The 17,384-nt window shown below is 43.8% G+C and overlaps 2 protein-coding genes across 4 annotated transcripts; one reads left to right on the forward strand and one right to left on the reverse strand.

Moving 5' to 3' along the window:
* The first annotated feature begins 5,242 nt into the window (after positions 1–5,242).
* Positions 5,243–7,455, forward strand: LOC146261135 (cyclic nucleotide-gated channel cone photoreceptor subunit alpha-like). Its single transcript, XM_084667776.1, has 3 exons — positions 5,243–5,343; positions 5,429–5,535; positions 5,711–7,455. Exons 1-3 carry the CDS (start codon positions 5,258–5,260, stop codon positions 7,069–7,071), a joined length of 1,554 nt encoding a protein of 517 aa, XP_084523902.1. The 5' UTR covers positions 5,243–5,257; the 3' UTR covers positions 7,072–7,455.
* Positions 7,456–7,919: 464 nt separating this feature from the next.
* Positions 7,920–16,675, reverse strand: LOC146261136 (ubiquitin-protein ligase E3A). 3 transcript variants are annotated; one of them, XM_084667772.1, is made up of 11 exons: positions 16,359–16,675; positions 15,701–15,745; positions 15,018–15,322; positions 13,676–14,931; positions 12,829–12,973; positions 12,394–12,599; positions 12,022–12,186; positions 11,651–11,806; positions 11,468–11,541; positions 11,164–11,307; positions 7,920–9,733 (listed from the first exon to the last, which is right to left on the reverse strand). In XM_084667772.1, the coding sequence occupies exons 1-11, from the start codon at positions 16,433–16,435 to the stop codon at positions 9,613–9,615; spliced, it is 2,694 nt and encodes an 897-aa protein (XP_084523898.1). In that variant the 5' UTR covers positions 16,436–16,675; the 3' UTR covers positions 7,920–9,612. The 3 variants fall into 3 exon arrangements, with proteins under 3 accessions (XP_084523898.1, XP_084523900.1, XP_084523899.1); XM_084667774.1 differs by having other exon boundaries at positions 16,411–16,674; XM_084667773.1 differs by having other exon boundaries at positions 16,556–16,663.
* Between the last annotated feature and the right edge of the window lie 709 nt (positions 16,676–17,384).

The raw sequence follows: 17,384 nt of genomic DNA on the forward strand, positions 1-17,384 counted from the left end.
GAGAGTGGTTTCTGTGTCTATTGGTCCATTTCATGAAGGAAGGGTGGGGTGGGGGGAGCTTCTGACATTCAGCTATCATGATGTGGTAAAAAAAAAAGCTTTGGAAGATGACTTGCTCGTGAATTGAATCTACAGAGGCAGCAATTACGTAGCCTAGAACCCACAGGTGTGGGTAAAGAGGTTAACCAATTATGAATACACATGGGCTTACTTACAACACAATCAAATACGTGTTTACCTGGAGGCAAACAAGATGTGGATGATTATACCTCAGGGTTAGGGTTAGTTTGCATGTGAATATTACACATGATGTGTTTTCAGACAGGCAGATGGAAGGAGAGACACAGACATGCATACATACATATATACATACATACATACATACATACATACTTACATACATACATACATACATACATACATACATACATACATACATACATACATACATACATACATACATACATACATACATACATACATACATACATACATACATACATACACACACACACACACGCACACACACATGCCAAGTGCTTATAAAAACGTGGTGTGCTGTCTCCACAGTTGTTCACTTGACTGTTTGTTCCCAAGTTGGTTCATTGACTCCCTTGACAGTGAGACAAACTGAAAGAGCAATGGAGATGCTGAAGCAGACCTTCACCTCACATAAAGCCATGCTCAACAAATAAACAAGCCATCCTGTAGGGAAATAGGATTTGTGGTCAAAAGAACTTCGATTTCCTTTTTATACTAACTTTGTTTTTATACTAAAACAAACTAAGACCTATTTTAAGTTCTAAGCTCTAATCCTCTGGATATCCAACAATTCATGTATGTCCTCTGTAGAGGAGTTTGGTTTAGGGCTGGTAACCATTGCTTGGCTGTATGTGTATTTGTTGTGTCCAAAATTCTGGGTTTTCCAATGATGGAATAGTTGTGTAATTATAGTTATAGATGCTTAACTATGACAAATATGAGCAGTTTGTCTTGGTCCCAGAAGTCTGTTAACTGTTAATCAGCACCTTTACAATGCTAATGTATGTTTTCATTTTAAAGTTAAGAACGATATGTCTTTGCCTCTGCCACTGAATGTCCCCCCAAAAAGTCAACACACCAGGGAAAATGTATCTATACAGCTATTAAAGTAAGGTACAGCAAGGAAAGATACCTTCAGTCTTACTCAACCCACTGGTAGTGTGCTTTCCAGGTATTGTTGGCTCAAGTTGGCAGTTATTAATGGCTGTTAATCTAAACCTACTGACTACACTCTCATTGATGTATTTATAGTGGTAGGTTGCTCTAAAAAAGTAACAAGGCACACTATGTCTGTACGAGCAATTATTTGCTTTGCTCTCACGTTCATTGGTCACCTAAGCACCCTCCTGTAAAGCGTTTAACACTTGGTCCAGGGAAAGGCATAAGTTGAACTCTGGAACACACAAAAGCCTTATCTAAGATTAGCACTTCAGTTGCAGATTGCCAAGAGGATATCCCCAGTCTCCCTTAGTAGGCAGGGTTTGGGACTCACATATGGAATGTACTGAATCCATGTGACGTTCCGTAGATATAATTGAATCGCCCCAATGCCAAATGTTCGCTTATGGTCGGCAGGGGAATTTGGAAAGTTTCACGGCTTGTTTTTTCCCTCGTTTGTTTTTCTTTATTTGTCTGAAATAATGCCATCTCCATTTCTAAGTAGGCTAAATGTGGGGGATTCGTGTGTGTGTTGTTCTATGATTTATTCAACGATTTTACCATTCAACTAACACACACGCACATACACACTCATTCTTAGCTATATGCAAATCAAATGACCCCCCCAGGGATGAGGGATATTCAAAGGGGAATCTGGGGACATATAGGAAGAGATTGTAAGACAGTTGACTCTCTGGCCTCCCTGGTGCTGTGCATTATAAGGGTCTGTGAGCCTGAGCCCCTTAAACAGCTCATCTCCTCAGAGACATCCTCACCTTATATGAGCATCAAGTGTATGAAAAAGAGTTAACGATTATTTCTGGTTGTATTGCTCTAGTTTTTATTGTGTGACCAGACACAAAAAGATTGCTCTGATTCAATTGCTAAGATTCAAACTTTTATAAATAAATTGTTCACAGCAGATTCGACTCCACCTACTATGACAGAAAGTTGACTTCAAAGCAATAGAATTAGAACATGCTCAGAATGTGAACAGAAAACCTGGCCAGCCTTTCATTGCTTCAAAATCAATATATTTTGAAACCTAAATCCAATAGTTTTGTTCAATTACAGTGTTTTGCATGGGTATTTTATATATGTGTATTGTTTTTGTACAGACCAATTGCAGTAGTCGTATTCTGTGGGGGTGATTGAATCAGATGTCAACAGTGCACTTGGGCCCGCCCTGTCCTCTCCTCTCTCCTTATCTCCTTTGTGAGTCTACACGGAGGAGGTGCGTGTGAAGTGTGAAGACTAGGTAGGCCTAGGAAGACGGCAGGACAAACGTCCATCCAAGGATTGACCCATAGCCCGGTGATGATATTGGGAAAAAGAAATTCTGCAATTTTGAAGGAAATAGCGATGTAATTGGATGCGTTGAAGAACAAATGATCAAAATGGGATTCATTCATTTCACGTCACGGGAATTCACATGTGAATTTATAAGGATTTCTCTCACATGAACTATATTCAGGTAAAATGTGGCTATATTGCCCATTGTTTGTAAGAATTATATTATGTGTGATGTGAGACTTGAATAATCGTCTCAAATTGTTTTTAAAAGTGAAGGATCACTCTTTTGTGATGACAGTTGCAGACGGTATTTTTACGGCTTACAGTTTTTTGTGACTTACTCGATTTATGAATCAGATTTTAACTGATCAAGCGTGACATAACAGTTGAGGTTAAAAGTCATGCTTATGGGAAGGTTAAATTTGGAGTTGCCTATATGGGATATTTTTCTTTAATCCACAACAAGAAAGTAACATCCTATAAGGCGTTTGGTTTGTTGAATCTTAAGTCAATGTTTTTTATCTAACAGTTTAATGGCCTGCAAGGACGACACTTGATTATTAGATTATTATAGATCATTATAAAAAGAGAGAAAATATTTAATTGTTTAGTTATGTTGCAAAAAAAACACAAAAACAACAACATGCTTATTGTTAGGAAAAGCACTTTTGGTAGCCTATGAAAACTACAGCAAGCGCTGCATATGCTCACCTTAATCACTTTAATCGCTTTAAGCTAGCCTACTGTCCAATAATAGCCTTGCACGTCAAAACGCTCTTAAAGCATAATTGAACAAGCTGCTCAATTTTACATTTGGTTTCTGTTGTGACTTGTGACTATAGCCTACATTTTATATATATAAAGGTTTTGCCTTATCCAAGAATTTAACGATAAGCGCGTCTATCCATGTGTCTTTCCAGAAGGCGGTAGTATACTGCACCCCAATAAATGTACAACAGAATACCATTACATTTGTCGGAATTTCTGACTGAGCATTGTTAAGTGAAAGGATCTTACTGGACTGTAAAACCATCCCGACTTTCTTTGCGATATGGCTACATTGACTGTTTGGAGGAACTTGGTTCAATAAATCCACACCTTGACACCATATATGGAACATTGTTTCTTCTGTCATCATGACCATAGCCGTTGGAGAGGAAGATTTCAAGAGAAATAAATAAAAAGAGACGGGGGAATGGAGGGAAAGAGGGAGAGAGAGAGAGGGGGGGGGGGGGGGGAGAACAGCATACTTGCATCCCTGCACAAATGCATACTGTTTATTTCCTGAAGACATCAATAACTTTTCCTATCCACAGCTGTCCGCCAGCCTGATGCCCAGACGTTGAGCACTCACGTGTGCACCTTGAAAGACAAGATGTTCGAGATGAGCAGGGAGACGTCTCCTCCCAGCCACATGCTGGCTCACACGCCTGACGACTTGGAGCAGATTGAAAGTGGCAGCAGCAGGTCCGACAGACACTCAGGCTTTTTGTGTAAAGAAGCTAAGCAGCTAAGACGGATCTCGTTCCTGGGATCGAAAGGATTTAGACAACCAAAAGTCTCCTAGTAGATATTCTATAAATACCCAACCAACTAACAGTCAACAAATGTTTACTAAGCTATTTACCAGCCTTAATTATTATGAAGTGCTATTAATATTGAAATGATGTAATGATGCCTTAGTAAAGTAATGTAGATGTACAAACTAATGTGTCTGTCCACCTGTTCCACACAGTTTAATAGACAACAGGAAAGAACACTCTCTGAGTACAAGACCTGGCAGCATGTCCAGGTGAGTGTTTCTATTACATGCTGGGTGATGACATAGACAGAATTTGCATCCATCATTTCCCCCCCACTGTAATCCAGCTGTCTGCCTTTAAATGCCTCACTGTAAACGTTATACTGTACACCAAGCTTGTAATGAACCACAAGCTGTGGACATGCCTCATTGTGAAATTGATAACATCTACCTCGGAGTGCGTGATTGGATATTCCCTGTCACACATGCTGCCTCCTCCATGTAGGCTGTTGAGCTTCGTGAAGAGCTGGGGTCCTAGAGGAGGGTACTCTGGGTGCTGCCCTCAGACTCCACCATGGAGGCTCACACAGAGTTCAGAGAAGCCTGGAGGGCGGAGAGCATGTCATCTGGAAGACACTCTGACATGCTCCGCAGGAAGAAGTGAGCCCAGACACCCCAAATGGAACTTTATAAAAATTGTCATTCTGACCTGTACTGATCAGTATGATCTGTATTCCTTTTTCAAGTAATGGCGGTCAGTGGACCTTGGCAACGCTCAATATGAATAACTGCAACAACACAGACAAGTAAGTCAAGAGATCCGTGGCATTGGACCAAACACTGGCACCACTGCTGCAAAGACTAAAGCCATCCCTTGCTTCCCTCTGCTGGCCAAAGTTAATTACTGCACACTTTCATTAATGTAGCTGAACGTTTGTGATGGTTTTCCTAGAAAAAAAGATGAAAAAAAAGACGACAAGAAGGAGGAGAAGAAAGATGACAAGAAAGACGCAAAGAAGGATGACAAGAAGGATGAGAAAAAGAAAGAGGAACCCCCGTAAGTGCATTCTCACATAACCGCTATGCAGGTGTTAAACACGTGGGACTGAAAACTGTCTTGGGGTTGTGAAATTGAAATAACATTTTAACCAGGTCCTGAATGTTTTTTTTTTAAGCTGTTGCAATAAAGCCATAGAAATAAAAGAATTTCTGGGTTTCACTTACAGAAAAGAGGCGTGGATCATGGACCCCGCCACTGATTTGTACTACAGATGGCTGACCTTCGTTTCTGTACCCGTGTTCTACAATCTAATGCTTCTGATGCCAAGGTCTGCATCAGAATAAATTCAGGTTTCAGTATCTCAGTAGGCCCTCTGCTGATGAATTTTTGAATGACCAGTTTTTGCCTTGCAGGGCCTGTTTCAACGATTTACAGACAAACTACCAGATAACGTGGCTTGCTTTGGATTATATTTCAGACGCAATCTATTTAGCTGACACTTTTGTGAGATCCAGGACAGGTATGATTCTTGTCAGGGGATTGGGGGGATTCATTCAATTATTGATTCAAGTACATATTTAAACATATTTTACATCCCTTCAGTTTAGTACAGGAGGACATAATATGCCTTCCAAGGAAGGACAACACAAAATCCCCAAACATTGTGTAATTGACCATTCAAATGCAATCCACAGGTTTTCTAGAACAAGGATTGCTTGTGAAGGACCAGAAGATACTAATAGAGGCCTACAGAAAGACACCCCAATTCAAACATGACATCATATCAATAATTCCCACTGACTTTGCCTTTTTGATAACTGGCATTGACAACCCGGAATTTCGCTTTAATCGGCTTTTCAGGATGGCACGTCTTTTTGAGTTTTTTAACAGGACGGAAACGCGTACCAACTTCCCCAACATTTTCCGAATCTCCAACCTTGTTCTTTACATCGTTATCATCATTCACTTGAACGCGTGTGTTTATTATGCCATCTCCAAAACTCTCGGTTTCGGATCAGACACTTGGGTGTATCCAAACATCAGTCATCCCGTGCACGGGCGACTAGCCAGAAAGTACATCTACTGCCTTTACTGGTCCACACTCACCCTGACCACTATTGGAGAAACGCCACCTCCTGTTAGAGACATCGAGTACCTGTTTGTGGTGTGCGATTTCCTCACTGGAGTGCTGATCTTTGCTACCATTGTCGGTAATGTTGGTGCCATGATATCCAACATGAACGCTGCCCGTGCAGAGTTCCAGTCCAAGATCGACTCCATCAAGCAGTACATGGAGTTCCGTAAGGTCACCAAGGACATGGAGACCAGGGTGGTCAAGTGGTTCGACTACCTGTGGACGGAGGAGAAGACGTGCGACGAGAAGGAGGTGCTGAAGAACCTTCCGGACAAGCTGAAGGCCGAGATTGCTATTAACGTGCATCTGGAGACACTGAGCAAGGTGCGCATCTTCCAGGACTGCGAAGCTGGCCTGCTGATCGAGTTGGTGCTGAAGCTGCAGCCTCAGGTCTTCAGTCCTGGGGACTACATCTGCAAGAAAGGCGACATCGGCAGAGAAATGTACATCATCAAGGCAGGGAAGCTGGCTGTGGTGGCGGACGACGGAGTCACTCAGTTTGTAGTTCTCGGTGACGGAGCCTACTTTGGAGAAATCAGCATCCTGAATATCAAGGGGAGCAAGGCAGGCAATCGAAGAACGGCCAACATCCGGAGTGTAGGCTACTCAGACCTCTTTGCCCTCTCCAAGGATGATCTGATGGCGGCGCTGACTGAGTACCCAGATGCTAAAGGAGCGCTGGAAGAGAAGGGGAGGGCCATCTTGATGAAGGACAACCTCATTGACGAATCATTGGCCAATGCTGGTCTCGATGCAAAAGATTTGGAAGATAAAGTCGATTTACTCGTGAGCAGCTATGAGCTCATGCAGCTAAAGTTTACCAAGCTAATGGCAGAGTACACTAACTACCAGAACAAAACCAAGCAGCGGATCACTAACATGGAGAACAGGGTCAAAACCCTGAGAGTTGAGGACATATAGGTGCATGGCCGTATTACCCAAAGACAGGAGACAGTACTTCAAAGTACTCACTTCATGTCTTCATAGCGTGTGGCTTTCAAAGTGGCTCATACTCAGACACAAAGGGCGGGGCAAAACCCAACTTATCTACGTCACGGCCACCTATCGACATCAGATCACAGACGGTTTATATAACCTGCATTCTGTTACTCAGCTGGTACGATGCAAAGATAAAGTAATGAACACATAGAACACTCAGACTGCAGGTAGGTCTGTTCTGATATCTTCAATTGATTTAGCTAGTTGTTGCTGTTGTTGCTAAATTTAATACATTTGAGGGGGGGCAGAGGTTCAGCTCCTTCAGGCCATACGCCCCCCCAGTCTCAAGCAGGGAAGACTGCTGATTTTCTCACAATTTTAAAGCCTAATTTAACATACTTGTTTTTTTTCATTCAAATTTGGATGGGAAATTAACACGTTCGTCTGTGGTGTGATGAACTTAAAACTAATTTTCCGTTCTGCGTTACAGCCACTTTAAACCCAGATGTACATAGAGTATGTGCAAATATGTATGCAATACAAGTCTCATTAAAACCTTTACTATTAGTTTCAGAAACAGCAAAATGTTAGTTTTTAGAACCAATGGTGATATTTTCATTAAATATGCTTATTACATCACCAGTGTAAAAATGTATCAAATTACATACTGAAAAAAAATGTGTCTAAATAAAAATGGTTTTTATTCAATTAGGTATTGCTTCCTTTATTGACCAAGAACTTATATATACACAATGACTTACATTCCTGTGAAAACAACATTTAGAGACATACTGTACAAAACCTGGTTGAAATAAATTCTCTAAACAAAGTTCCAAGTTGGAAAAGAGCAGTCACTTTTATTTAGCATGTTTTCACAACACTTGATACTTTTAGTCTCTCATCAATTTTTTTTTGTGTGTCAATTCTTACCCACCTCCAACCAACTAACTGCTTCCTCCCCTTCCAGAGTTCAAGATGAACGTTTCACCTTTGACTTTCACTTGGCCCTAGAGTCCTTAAATCCTGTTCAGGTGAGCAGCATCTTCAGCAGTACAAAACAGAGGTACAAACAAATGAGGGACAGCGGAAAGCTAAACAAAAGACAGCAATGGAAAGAGAGAAAGGCTCAGGGGAAAAAAGGGGTTGAAATTCTGTACTGTTTGAGGCCAGGCTCTTCACAAACAGCCCTGAGCACCTTTTAGTGGCATACTGTCAGCTAACTGAAAGCTGTCTTCCCAGATGGACAGACTGAATGCAGACAGCGTCAAGGATCACCTCAATCCTTTAAGCAGTGATTACATCCCTATCGCACTGTCCAAACCCTAAAATATACATTAACATAACTGCCAGTGCTGAAAAGGAATTTCACAGTTGGCTTTCCAATCAACAGTACCAAAAAATGGAAAAGAAAAAAAAAATGCAGCCATAAGAGTAATTTACAGAGACGCATCCTACAGATCAGTGACCACAGGGACCAAGCTCAGTAACGCTTGGCAAATGTAGAATTTTTTTTACACACAATGCCTTGGTTGGAGGGTGCTGCTCTAGCTACAGCTGGGATATATGAGTTCAGTCTACATTTGGATATCCAGATATATCGAATAAATTGTATTCTGGTGAGAACTGCACTGAGAAATTACAATACTGGTTTTGAAACGGTTAACACAGGAAGACTTTAGAACAAACAACAACAAAAAATCATGGCAACTTGCGCCCCCCCCTCCCAAAACAAATTCAATAACATTCTGAAAATGTCTAAGTGCACTTACAACAGCTCTGACAGGATTTGAATCGTCTTCCGTTTTGAATGAGGATAGATGTTAGAAAAATGAAATGGAACTTTGGAATGGAAAATGTTTTACCATGAAAGACAGCAATTGATAGACCACGGTTTTAAGCCAAATTACTATTAAAAATGAGGAAGATAGGATTTCGAGGTGCCGCAGACTACTCAAAGAACTTTCTATACCGTTAATAGTCAAAACCGCTGCTTATTATCAAGGAGGGAGGTTTAGGTGGAGTTACATTGAGGACAAACAGTGCAGGGGGGGGGGGGGTTGCATGAATAGAACAGATATCATACAAATGGCAAGGGTCTTGTTTATTTGTTTGTTCATTTGCCCAAATCACATCAAATAAACCCAGTCCTTGCCTTCCAACCAAATAAAAATGGGACAATCCAGGCAGGCGTGAAAAAATAACTGATTTCAACCTTAAAATAAATAATAATAAGGGGGAAAAAAAAATCCTCTCTGTACAAAGAAACGTGTGGGTGTAGAACTCATTCACACAACGTGGTGGCGGGGGGGGGGCTGTCGGAACACATTCATGTTTCTCTGCTCCAACTGATCTGGGAGGACTACTAGAGCGCTCTACCTTATGAACCATTTCTTGCTTATTTTCTGATCTTTCGGAATTTGTCATGATCGGTGTTGTCATAGTTTCTTTTTCAGATAATAAGGGGCGGGATGAACATGGGGCACTCTGAAAAGGAGTCCTTTTGCAGTGTATGTGGGCACGGCCTCAGAGCATGCCGAACCCTTTGGCGTAGGTGATGGCTTTGAGCAGTCTCTCTTTCAGCTTCTCCCTGGTGCTGTACTCTGGAAGCAGCAGCACGTTGAAACAGGTGTGAGACGTGGGTAACCTGGAACATGACAACAGGGTCAGACAGACGACCTGGAACATGACAACAGGGTCAGACAGACGACCTGGAACATGACAACAGGGTCAGACAGACGACCTGGAACATGACAACAGGGTCAGACAGACGACCTGGAACATGACAACAGGGTCAGACAGACGACCTGGAACATGACAACAGGGTCAGACAGACAGACACACAGACAGAGACAGACAGGCGGACAAGGAGAGCTGTTCCAAATCAAATCGGACCCCGGACACGTTTACAGTGACATTTTCATACACTGCCTAATCAGTTTCAGTTTGTTAAGTGAGTCATTAAGTGAATGAAAACCATAACAACTCAATTCACAGCAAATGCAGGCATGACCCACATCCCGTGACATGAAAACACTTTAGGAGGTTATTTACCTTAATATGAGTTCCCCTAGCCTGCCTTTGGTCCCCCAGTGGCTAGCAATTTAGATAAGTGTAAACCAAGCCCATGGTATTCTTCTCCGCCTTTGAGAAAATGAGAGCTCAAACGCTCGGTTTTGAAAATCCCCGTATTGTGACGCCACAATAGGGGGTTACCTCCCCTTTCTCTGCTTTAGTGGCCCAGAGAATCTGGGCGCCCATAAGAAACTGAGCTACGACCGTGCGAGTGCCATATCGTTTTTTCCTTGAGAGACATCATGGCTTGCAAACAAACAAAGCATCAGCAACAGTTGCTCAGTGTTTGGATGTACACACTAAAGTATTTTTACAGTTCCTTCACCCGAGCCTCTGAAGAACCAGTCTTAATTTTATTTTTTCTGGAAATGCGCCGACACAACTTCCAAAAGTTTTGTATGTTGCTTTACCGTATATAGTTACCTAGCTTGCTACCCTTAGAATGTGGCTGTAACATTAGCTCTGCAGCTAACAGCTAAGTTACTGTCGCTGATGTATAGGTAGATCATCCAATATGTGTGTGAATACACATGCTGAGTTGTACACTTCTTTGTTATTTGGATAACTGCTGTTGGTGTTATGGCGCGTGCGATATCCGCCTTTCCCCTCATTGAAATGACTGAGTTTGCACCTCTGCAAACCAGGGTGATCAGATGAGAATGGGCAAATTTGGGGCATTTTACAGCAACGGGGATATGGGCAATTGCCATACATCCACGGTTAACATTAGCGCATGGTGCCGCCTCTCTATTCCTCATTAGCATTTAAAGCTACAGACAAAGAAACGGCGCGTTCTGAGGAAAGCTGATTGTGGGACTGCTCGTAGCGGCTGTAATTCTGCACCAAGGCTAAATTTAGAGAAAGACACTTAAGATCCAGTATTAGGGGGACCACTAAGGCCTATATAAAAGCATCCAAAAACAGCATGTCGAGGGACCGTTAAAAAGATGGGTTTTGAAAAGGAGGGAAAAATAAACCCTGGACCAAACCAAAGCTCCTCACCTGTCTGTGTCAGGGCCGTTCTTGGCGATGATCATCTTGAGCTTGCCCAGGCCTCCCACAGGGGCGCGGTCTGTGCCTGTGGTGAACTGCAGGAACAGCCTCTTCTGCTCCTCACCGAACAAGTGCAACGTCTCCCAGAACTCCCTGACGCAGCACAAAGTGGACACGCGCGGGGGTTCCCGTGTCAGAGGGTTGTTTTTTTTGAAGCAGTCACGATTAACGCTACATTTTGGTGTTGTGGTAAATCACTGACCGACGAGATCGATTTGGATGAGGTGAAAGAACGAAGAAAATCAAATCTTACTTGATGATCCGGGAATCTCTGTTATAGCCTCCGTCATACTCTGTCGTTTCTTCAAGTGCTTGAAAGTCTAGGTTCTTAAAAGAGAGAGGGACAGATTTGGGAGTGAATGGTGAACACCGGACATACAAAAGAAAACGAATTAAAGTGGACAGCTAAAAAAGGTGTGCCTGGCTTTCTTCTCACCCTGCTTCCGCAGATGAGAAGCTCTATTTCCTCGGGCCGAAATAAATATTTCAGGGGCGACTCGTTGGTGACCATGTGAAAGCCTCTCCTGAAGGCTTTGAACTGCTTCTCCACACTCTTGTTGAGCATGTGCTCTGCATACTGAGCCACAAAGTCCTAGACAACATCAAGAGGCGTTAAGGTGCTCACATCCTTTTGTACTGGTGACCACCAAGACCCATTCTTTTCCACCTCAAAATACTTCATTTGAACTGTCGCCATCACCTTCAGTAAGCTTAAGGATGGTCAAGACACTATTACACAGGGCTACACCACATACGTATAGGATGGTAGGACTTATTGTAAAAAAGTGATCACAGGTCGCATCGTACTTTTCTGTTGTCATTGGTGACCGGGATCTTGTCCCCATTTTCCCTTAAGTCGTGCATGAGGGGGTTCCCAAAGAGGTCCGACTGGGTGATCTGGAAGGTGATCATCATGTCGTCTTCCACGTTGCCCTCGTAATCTAGCAGCTCATTAAGACTCTGGAACAAAACCTGAGCACGCGCGCACACACACACACACAGTGAGGGTTCCCCTAATGGTACACAGAAACCAAAATGTAAGAAATATTTGAAGATGAGCCCTATGAAGATTTATGTGAAGGGCCAAGCACAAATTTGGAGGGCTTTCCATCACACTTTTAATATGGCGGATCAATTGTGAAAAAGACTGGTGTAACACGTGTGAGGAAAGGAACCTACTGGATTTGAGTCTGCGAGGTCCCTGAAGGTTCCTTTCTTGCCCATGAGCTTTCTGTAGACCACCATGGGGAAGTGAACATCCAGGATGCAGTTGTTGTATATGGCCAGGCCCAGGACTATGCCGATGAGGGTGAACTGGCCCTCGTTCTCGAACGAGGAAGGGTTGAACCAAAACAACTTTGTGCGCTCATCATACGTGAACATTCCTGAGAAGGAAGAGGAAATGGTGAGAAGCAGAGAGACCAGAGTACAGAGATAAAAGCAAACTGCTGTCAAAGGTATTGCATTCAATAATGAAACTGGACAGATGGCACTTAATCTAATCTTTATCAAGACAATATGATACTTGTGGGGCTTTAAAGTGCATAACAATTTTGTATTTTCCCAAAAATCACATTAAATCGATTGAAGTACAACCAATATGCAACTGCTCACCAATATCTGGGTTAAAGATCTCCTCCACCACCAGCTGAAAGAACTCTTTGGAAACGCCACCTTCATCTACACCTTGCTCTCCTTCAAACTCCACATATAGCTGCTTCTTCAAGTCTGCAGGATTCTCCATGGCTATCATCTCAAGCTAAAACACAAGTACGCAGTTTAACAGTCGGTATGAGAAAGTATTGAAAATATTTTGTTCGACAGAATGTGCATGTTGTTTAATGGTGTTTTAAAATACAGAAAACATCCAACTTTTATGAGGTCGGTTCATTTGATTTCCATACCTCATTTAAAGACATTGGCAGGTCTACTCTATGATGACCCTCTCTTGTGTAAGCATTATAAAAAATAAAATAAAAAGTACATGCCCACTTGATAGCAACAGATGATAAACAAATAATGCCACGTTGGCAGACTGAAAATCTCCTCGCTACGGTGAGATTTTGATCAATTTGCTGTCTAGCTATGCTGGCAACACTAGTCTCACTCAGGGGATCAAGAACAAGAACAAATATCTTAGTTGTGAAAGAAGTGAAATTACTGAGCAAGTCACCTGTACACAGTTCTCTGGTCTTGCCAAAACATTTTCTGTGTATATCTACTGTGTTAATGAAACAATCAATCCCTAAGTCAATGTTTCGTAGCATTTCCACAGAAGCAGACACAGCTGTCACGATTAGGTAATAAGGTCTGACAACCTACTTCAGCCACATAGCTTCATTAAAGTCAGCCTGTCAGTAATGCTCAATCAGGGGAAAGAGGGAAATTCAAGGGAGAAGAGAAAGCCTGAATAGACAGACAAGGCAGAGGGACCGTCCCAAATAACCCAGCTCACACTTACCCTGACCAGGGCGTCATCAATGATGTGGTCCCTGCGAACCTTCAGCCTCAGGTAGGGGTTGAGCTGCTGGCCCTGCACCAGGCTGTACAGCACGGTGATGCGCCGCTCGCTGTACATGCGGATGCGGTTGTCGTAGTACAGGCCCAGGTTTTTGGTGACGGCGTTGAGGATGAACGGGCAGGTCATGAAGGAGAACTTGTTCTCGGTCTCCACCTTGAAAAAGGTGTAGTCCTTGTCCATCTCCAGCACCTCGTTCAGCGGCTCGTTGACAAACTCCTCAAAGGGGATGAGCGGCCGCCGGCAGTCGTTGGTGCGGATGCCCAGCTCCGTCTCCAGGGGGTCCACCCGGGGGCCCTTCTTGTTCCGGCGCTCCTCCCCCAGCAGCTCCTGCAGGGTCAGCTCGCTGGACTCGGGGATGGGCTCGTCGTCCTCCTCCTCGTTGTGCCCCATGTCCAGGTCCCCGCCCAGGACGTTTGCATAGTAGACGATCTTCAAGCACTTGGTGGCGGCCACCACCGCGTCGTCGTCGTTCACCAGGTTGCGGTTGCTGAACTCGTTGCTGATCACCTTGTAGGTGATGAGCTGCTGGAAGGTCTCCATCATGCGGCGGATCTGCTCAGCGCTGTAGCGCGACCACAGGCGGGCCAGCTTGGCCAGGGCTGGCAACGGCAGCTTGCTCATGGCCTTGCAGAACTGGGGCAGGGCAATCTCCAGGTACTCTGGGCTGTGGAGGTTGCTGTTTTCCATGACGATCACAAACAGATTCAGGTAGTTAGGGTCCCGGGAATAAACGTTGTGGTACGTCAGGTCGCATTCGACGTTCGGTGACAAGTAAACCAGAGCGTTCAGAAAGGCCGCTTCGATTTTCTCGTTGGAAAGCAGGCGACAGTAGACCCGGCGGATGGCGTCGATGTCCACAGACACCTCGTCGGGGCCCAGCTTGTGGACGTCGCTGTCCCCTTGGGAGGCTCCTTCCCCCAGCCTGGAGGACGAGGAGGAGGCTGGGGAGTCCTCCTCCATGGCTGTGGCCGAACAGGCCGCCGCCTCTTTCTCATCCTCGTCCTTGTCCTCGTCCTTTCCCTGGAGGGACTTAAGCTCCTCCTTGGTGTGGGGTTTGGACCTCCGGAAGCTCTGCACCAGGCCCTCCGCGCTGGAGAACACCCGGCCGATGACGCGAATGAGGGGGGAGAAGTCCTCCTTCTCCCCGCAGATGTCGAGGATCTCGTACACCTTCTCCTCTGTCAGGTAACTGACGTCTGAGGACACGGGCAAAGGGATTCGGTTGACGTAACATTGACGTGCATACGTTCATTCACAAAACGCCCGATGCCCCAAGACTCACCTTTGAAGTCCTCCCTCACAAAATGCATGTCCTTGTGGTTCATTTTCCTGTTGCTGCATGCAGAGTTGTTGTGGTTGCTGCTCTCCAGGTAGGCAGAAGTGGTGCCTTTCTTCGACGGGTGGGGGTCGCACAGCTTGGCGTTGATCTTGTAGAGCTCCAGGGCCTTGACAGCCGCTGCATTGTTGTCCATGCGGTGGAAGCCCAAGGATGAGGCACACCATGCATTTGAGCAGGAGTCATTGCCACAGCCCTCGGTTAACTGGTGGTAGTAGCGCTCTATTAGATGCTTGGCGGCTGCACGCTTCCTACGTGGAGTGATCAGAGAAGAACAGTGAGGTAACAAAACGATGTTGATGGTGTAAGTAAAAATCACAATGAAGCCAAACGGCATTTTAGAACAGTATATTCCATGTATATCCATGTACATGGAGACAAATGGACAAGCAATTACATTGGGAGGAGGCAGACGGAGAAGATAAATATATGCCACTTTTTCACACATTTAATTCCAGGAATGACATCTTCTTCAGCTTAAGGTATCTAATCATTCACACGTACACTGCTGTCCGGAAGCATTACTTGCAACCACTCCCACTACTGATGTACTGTAACTACCGGTAGCTAGCTTGCTACAAACTGAAACCCACTAAATTACATTGATATATATTACAAGATGCACTTACATTCGGCTTGCTTCAGGGTTTTCTATGTCAGACTCGTCTTGTGCTCTACAATGATCAAACAAAAAAGTTCACGTTAATTATGACTATTTGTCAAGTTTGACCTAATTCTGCATTGACTGTCATTTAGCTAGCCAGCATAAGATGCTAACAGTATGCTAACAGACGACCGAGACAGCTAGCCATCAATACGTGCCAGCTGAGTTCCAATCCTGATTGTGTTATTCCAACCCGCGTTACCAGGCCGAATCGGGAGATGACAGTGCAGCTCTGTAACGTTTGATGGCTGACCAAGCTATGCAAGGTAGCTGAGGTTAGTTAGCCCTGATAGAATAACAGTTGATGTGCACATACATGGGGCTACACAGCTAACTTCCAGTGTCAGGCGTTTATACCCAGCTAACCAGCCAGCAACTATTTGAATTGCTAGCAGTGTGCGTTAGCTAGACAGGCCAGTACAAGCTAGCTAGCGTGAGGCCCAACTGAAACGGGTACCGTCGTTAGCGACGTAGCTAGCTAATCAGCACCACTGTGCATCACGTCGCTAGCTAGTATTAGTCAACCACACTGAAAATAAAAGACTGGGAACTCTGCATTGCTGCGGTTAAAGTACAACCCTCCGTCTTTTCAATTTCCACGACACAAATTTCCTCAAGCCGACCTGTCGTATCCTCCTGCAGGGGTAGTCTCGGCCTGTGGTGGCGCACACTCACAGTCCTCGTTCTCGTCGGAATTCATACGAGACTTGATCCCCTCAGTTGTTTGTGATTCCGTCTTGTATATAGGAAAGTATAATTTCCCCACAGAACGAATACAGTTTCAGACCAAGTTAGTATTCAAGCTAAACGCGGTATTCACCTCTGCATAATATTTTACAGTTAGGAACTTCATTTGTGGCCTATTCCATGCTCTATTCTCTTTCTGATGTTTACAGCCATCTTGACTCAACCCTGACAGAAGTGAACACACCAGTAGGGGACACATCCCAGAATGCATTGTTGGGACTGAATGTTTTGTTCAAACTTGGCGATTTCCCCCACTTTTTTGTGCAGAACTGCTGGCTGGTGTAATCCAGCTAATATGCCACAAATGATCAGATGTATAACAAATGTATGTAGAAGTTTCGGTTCCGATTGTTTTTCTTTAGTTCTAGTGTTCTGGAATAATGTTCAGTAAGAGTTTGTTGTAGACCTATATATCATTGATTTGAGTTCATCTGTAAAAGATCCCACTGCCCAAACTAAGTTTCCTTATTTTTTCTCATGGGACGGTATGGATATCCTCGATGGATGTCCACCATCTACTTAATTTGTTTATTGTAGATTTACACATTGCATCATTGCAAGATAGTTGGAGAATATGCATTACCTATTATACTTGTTTGTATCTTTATCTTATCATATTCAAGGGTCAGCGTTTCAGAACCGAATTTGCAGAAGCATAACTAGGCTACTTGCAGTATAGGCCCTACCAGTTAACATCCTTCATGGGTCTTCTGCCCGTGACATGACAAAGGAGCAGGATTCAATCCTTTCATATTTTGTCATCATATAGTTAGACTATCTGTATTATAAATAAAACTGGAATAGAGCAGACATTCTTGGAATTTGCCTCAGTGCTTGTTCAATAGCAGTTTTATCAACAGGAAATTAGACTGAATCTCAACATAGGCTATTTCAAGGAGCCA

Source organism: Hypomesus nipponensis, chromosome 12 (assembly GCF_054491055.1).
Source record: "Hypomesus nipponensis isolate SF chromosome 12, ASM5449105v1, whole genome shotgun sequence".
Classification (NCBI taxonomy): Eukaryota; Metazoa; Chordata; class Actinopteri; order Osmeriformes; family Osmeridae; genus Hypomesus; species Hypomesus nipponensis.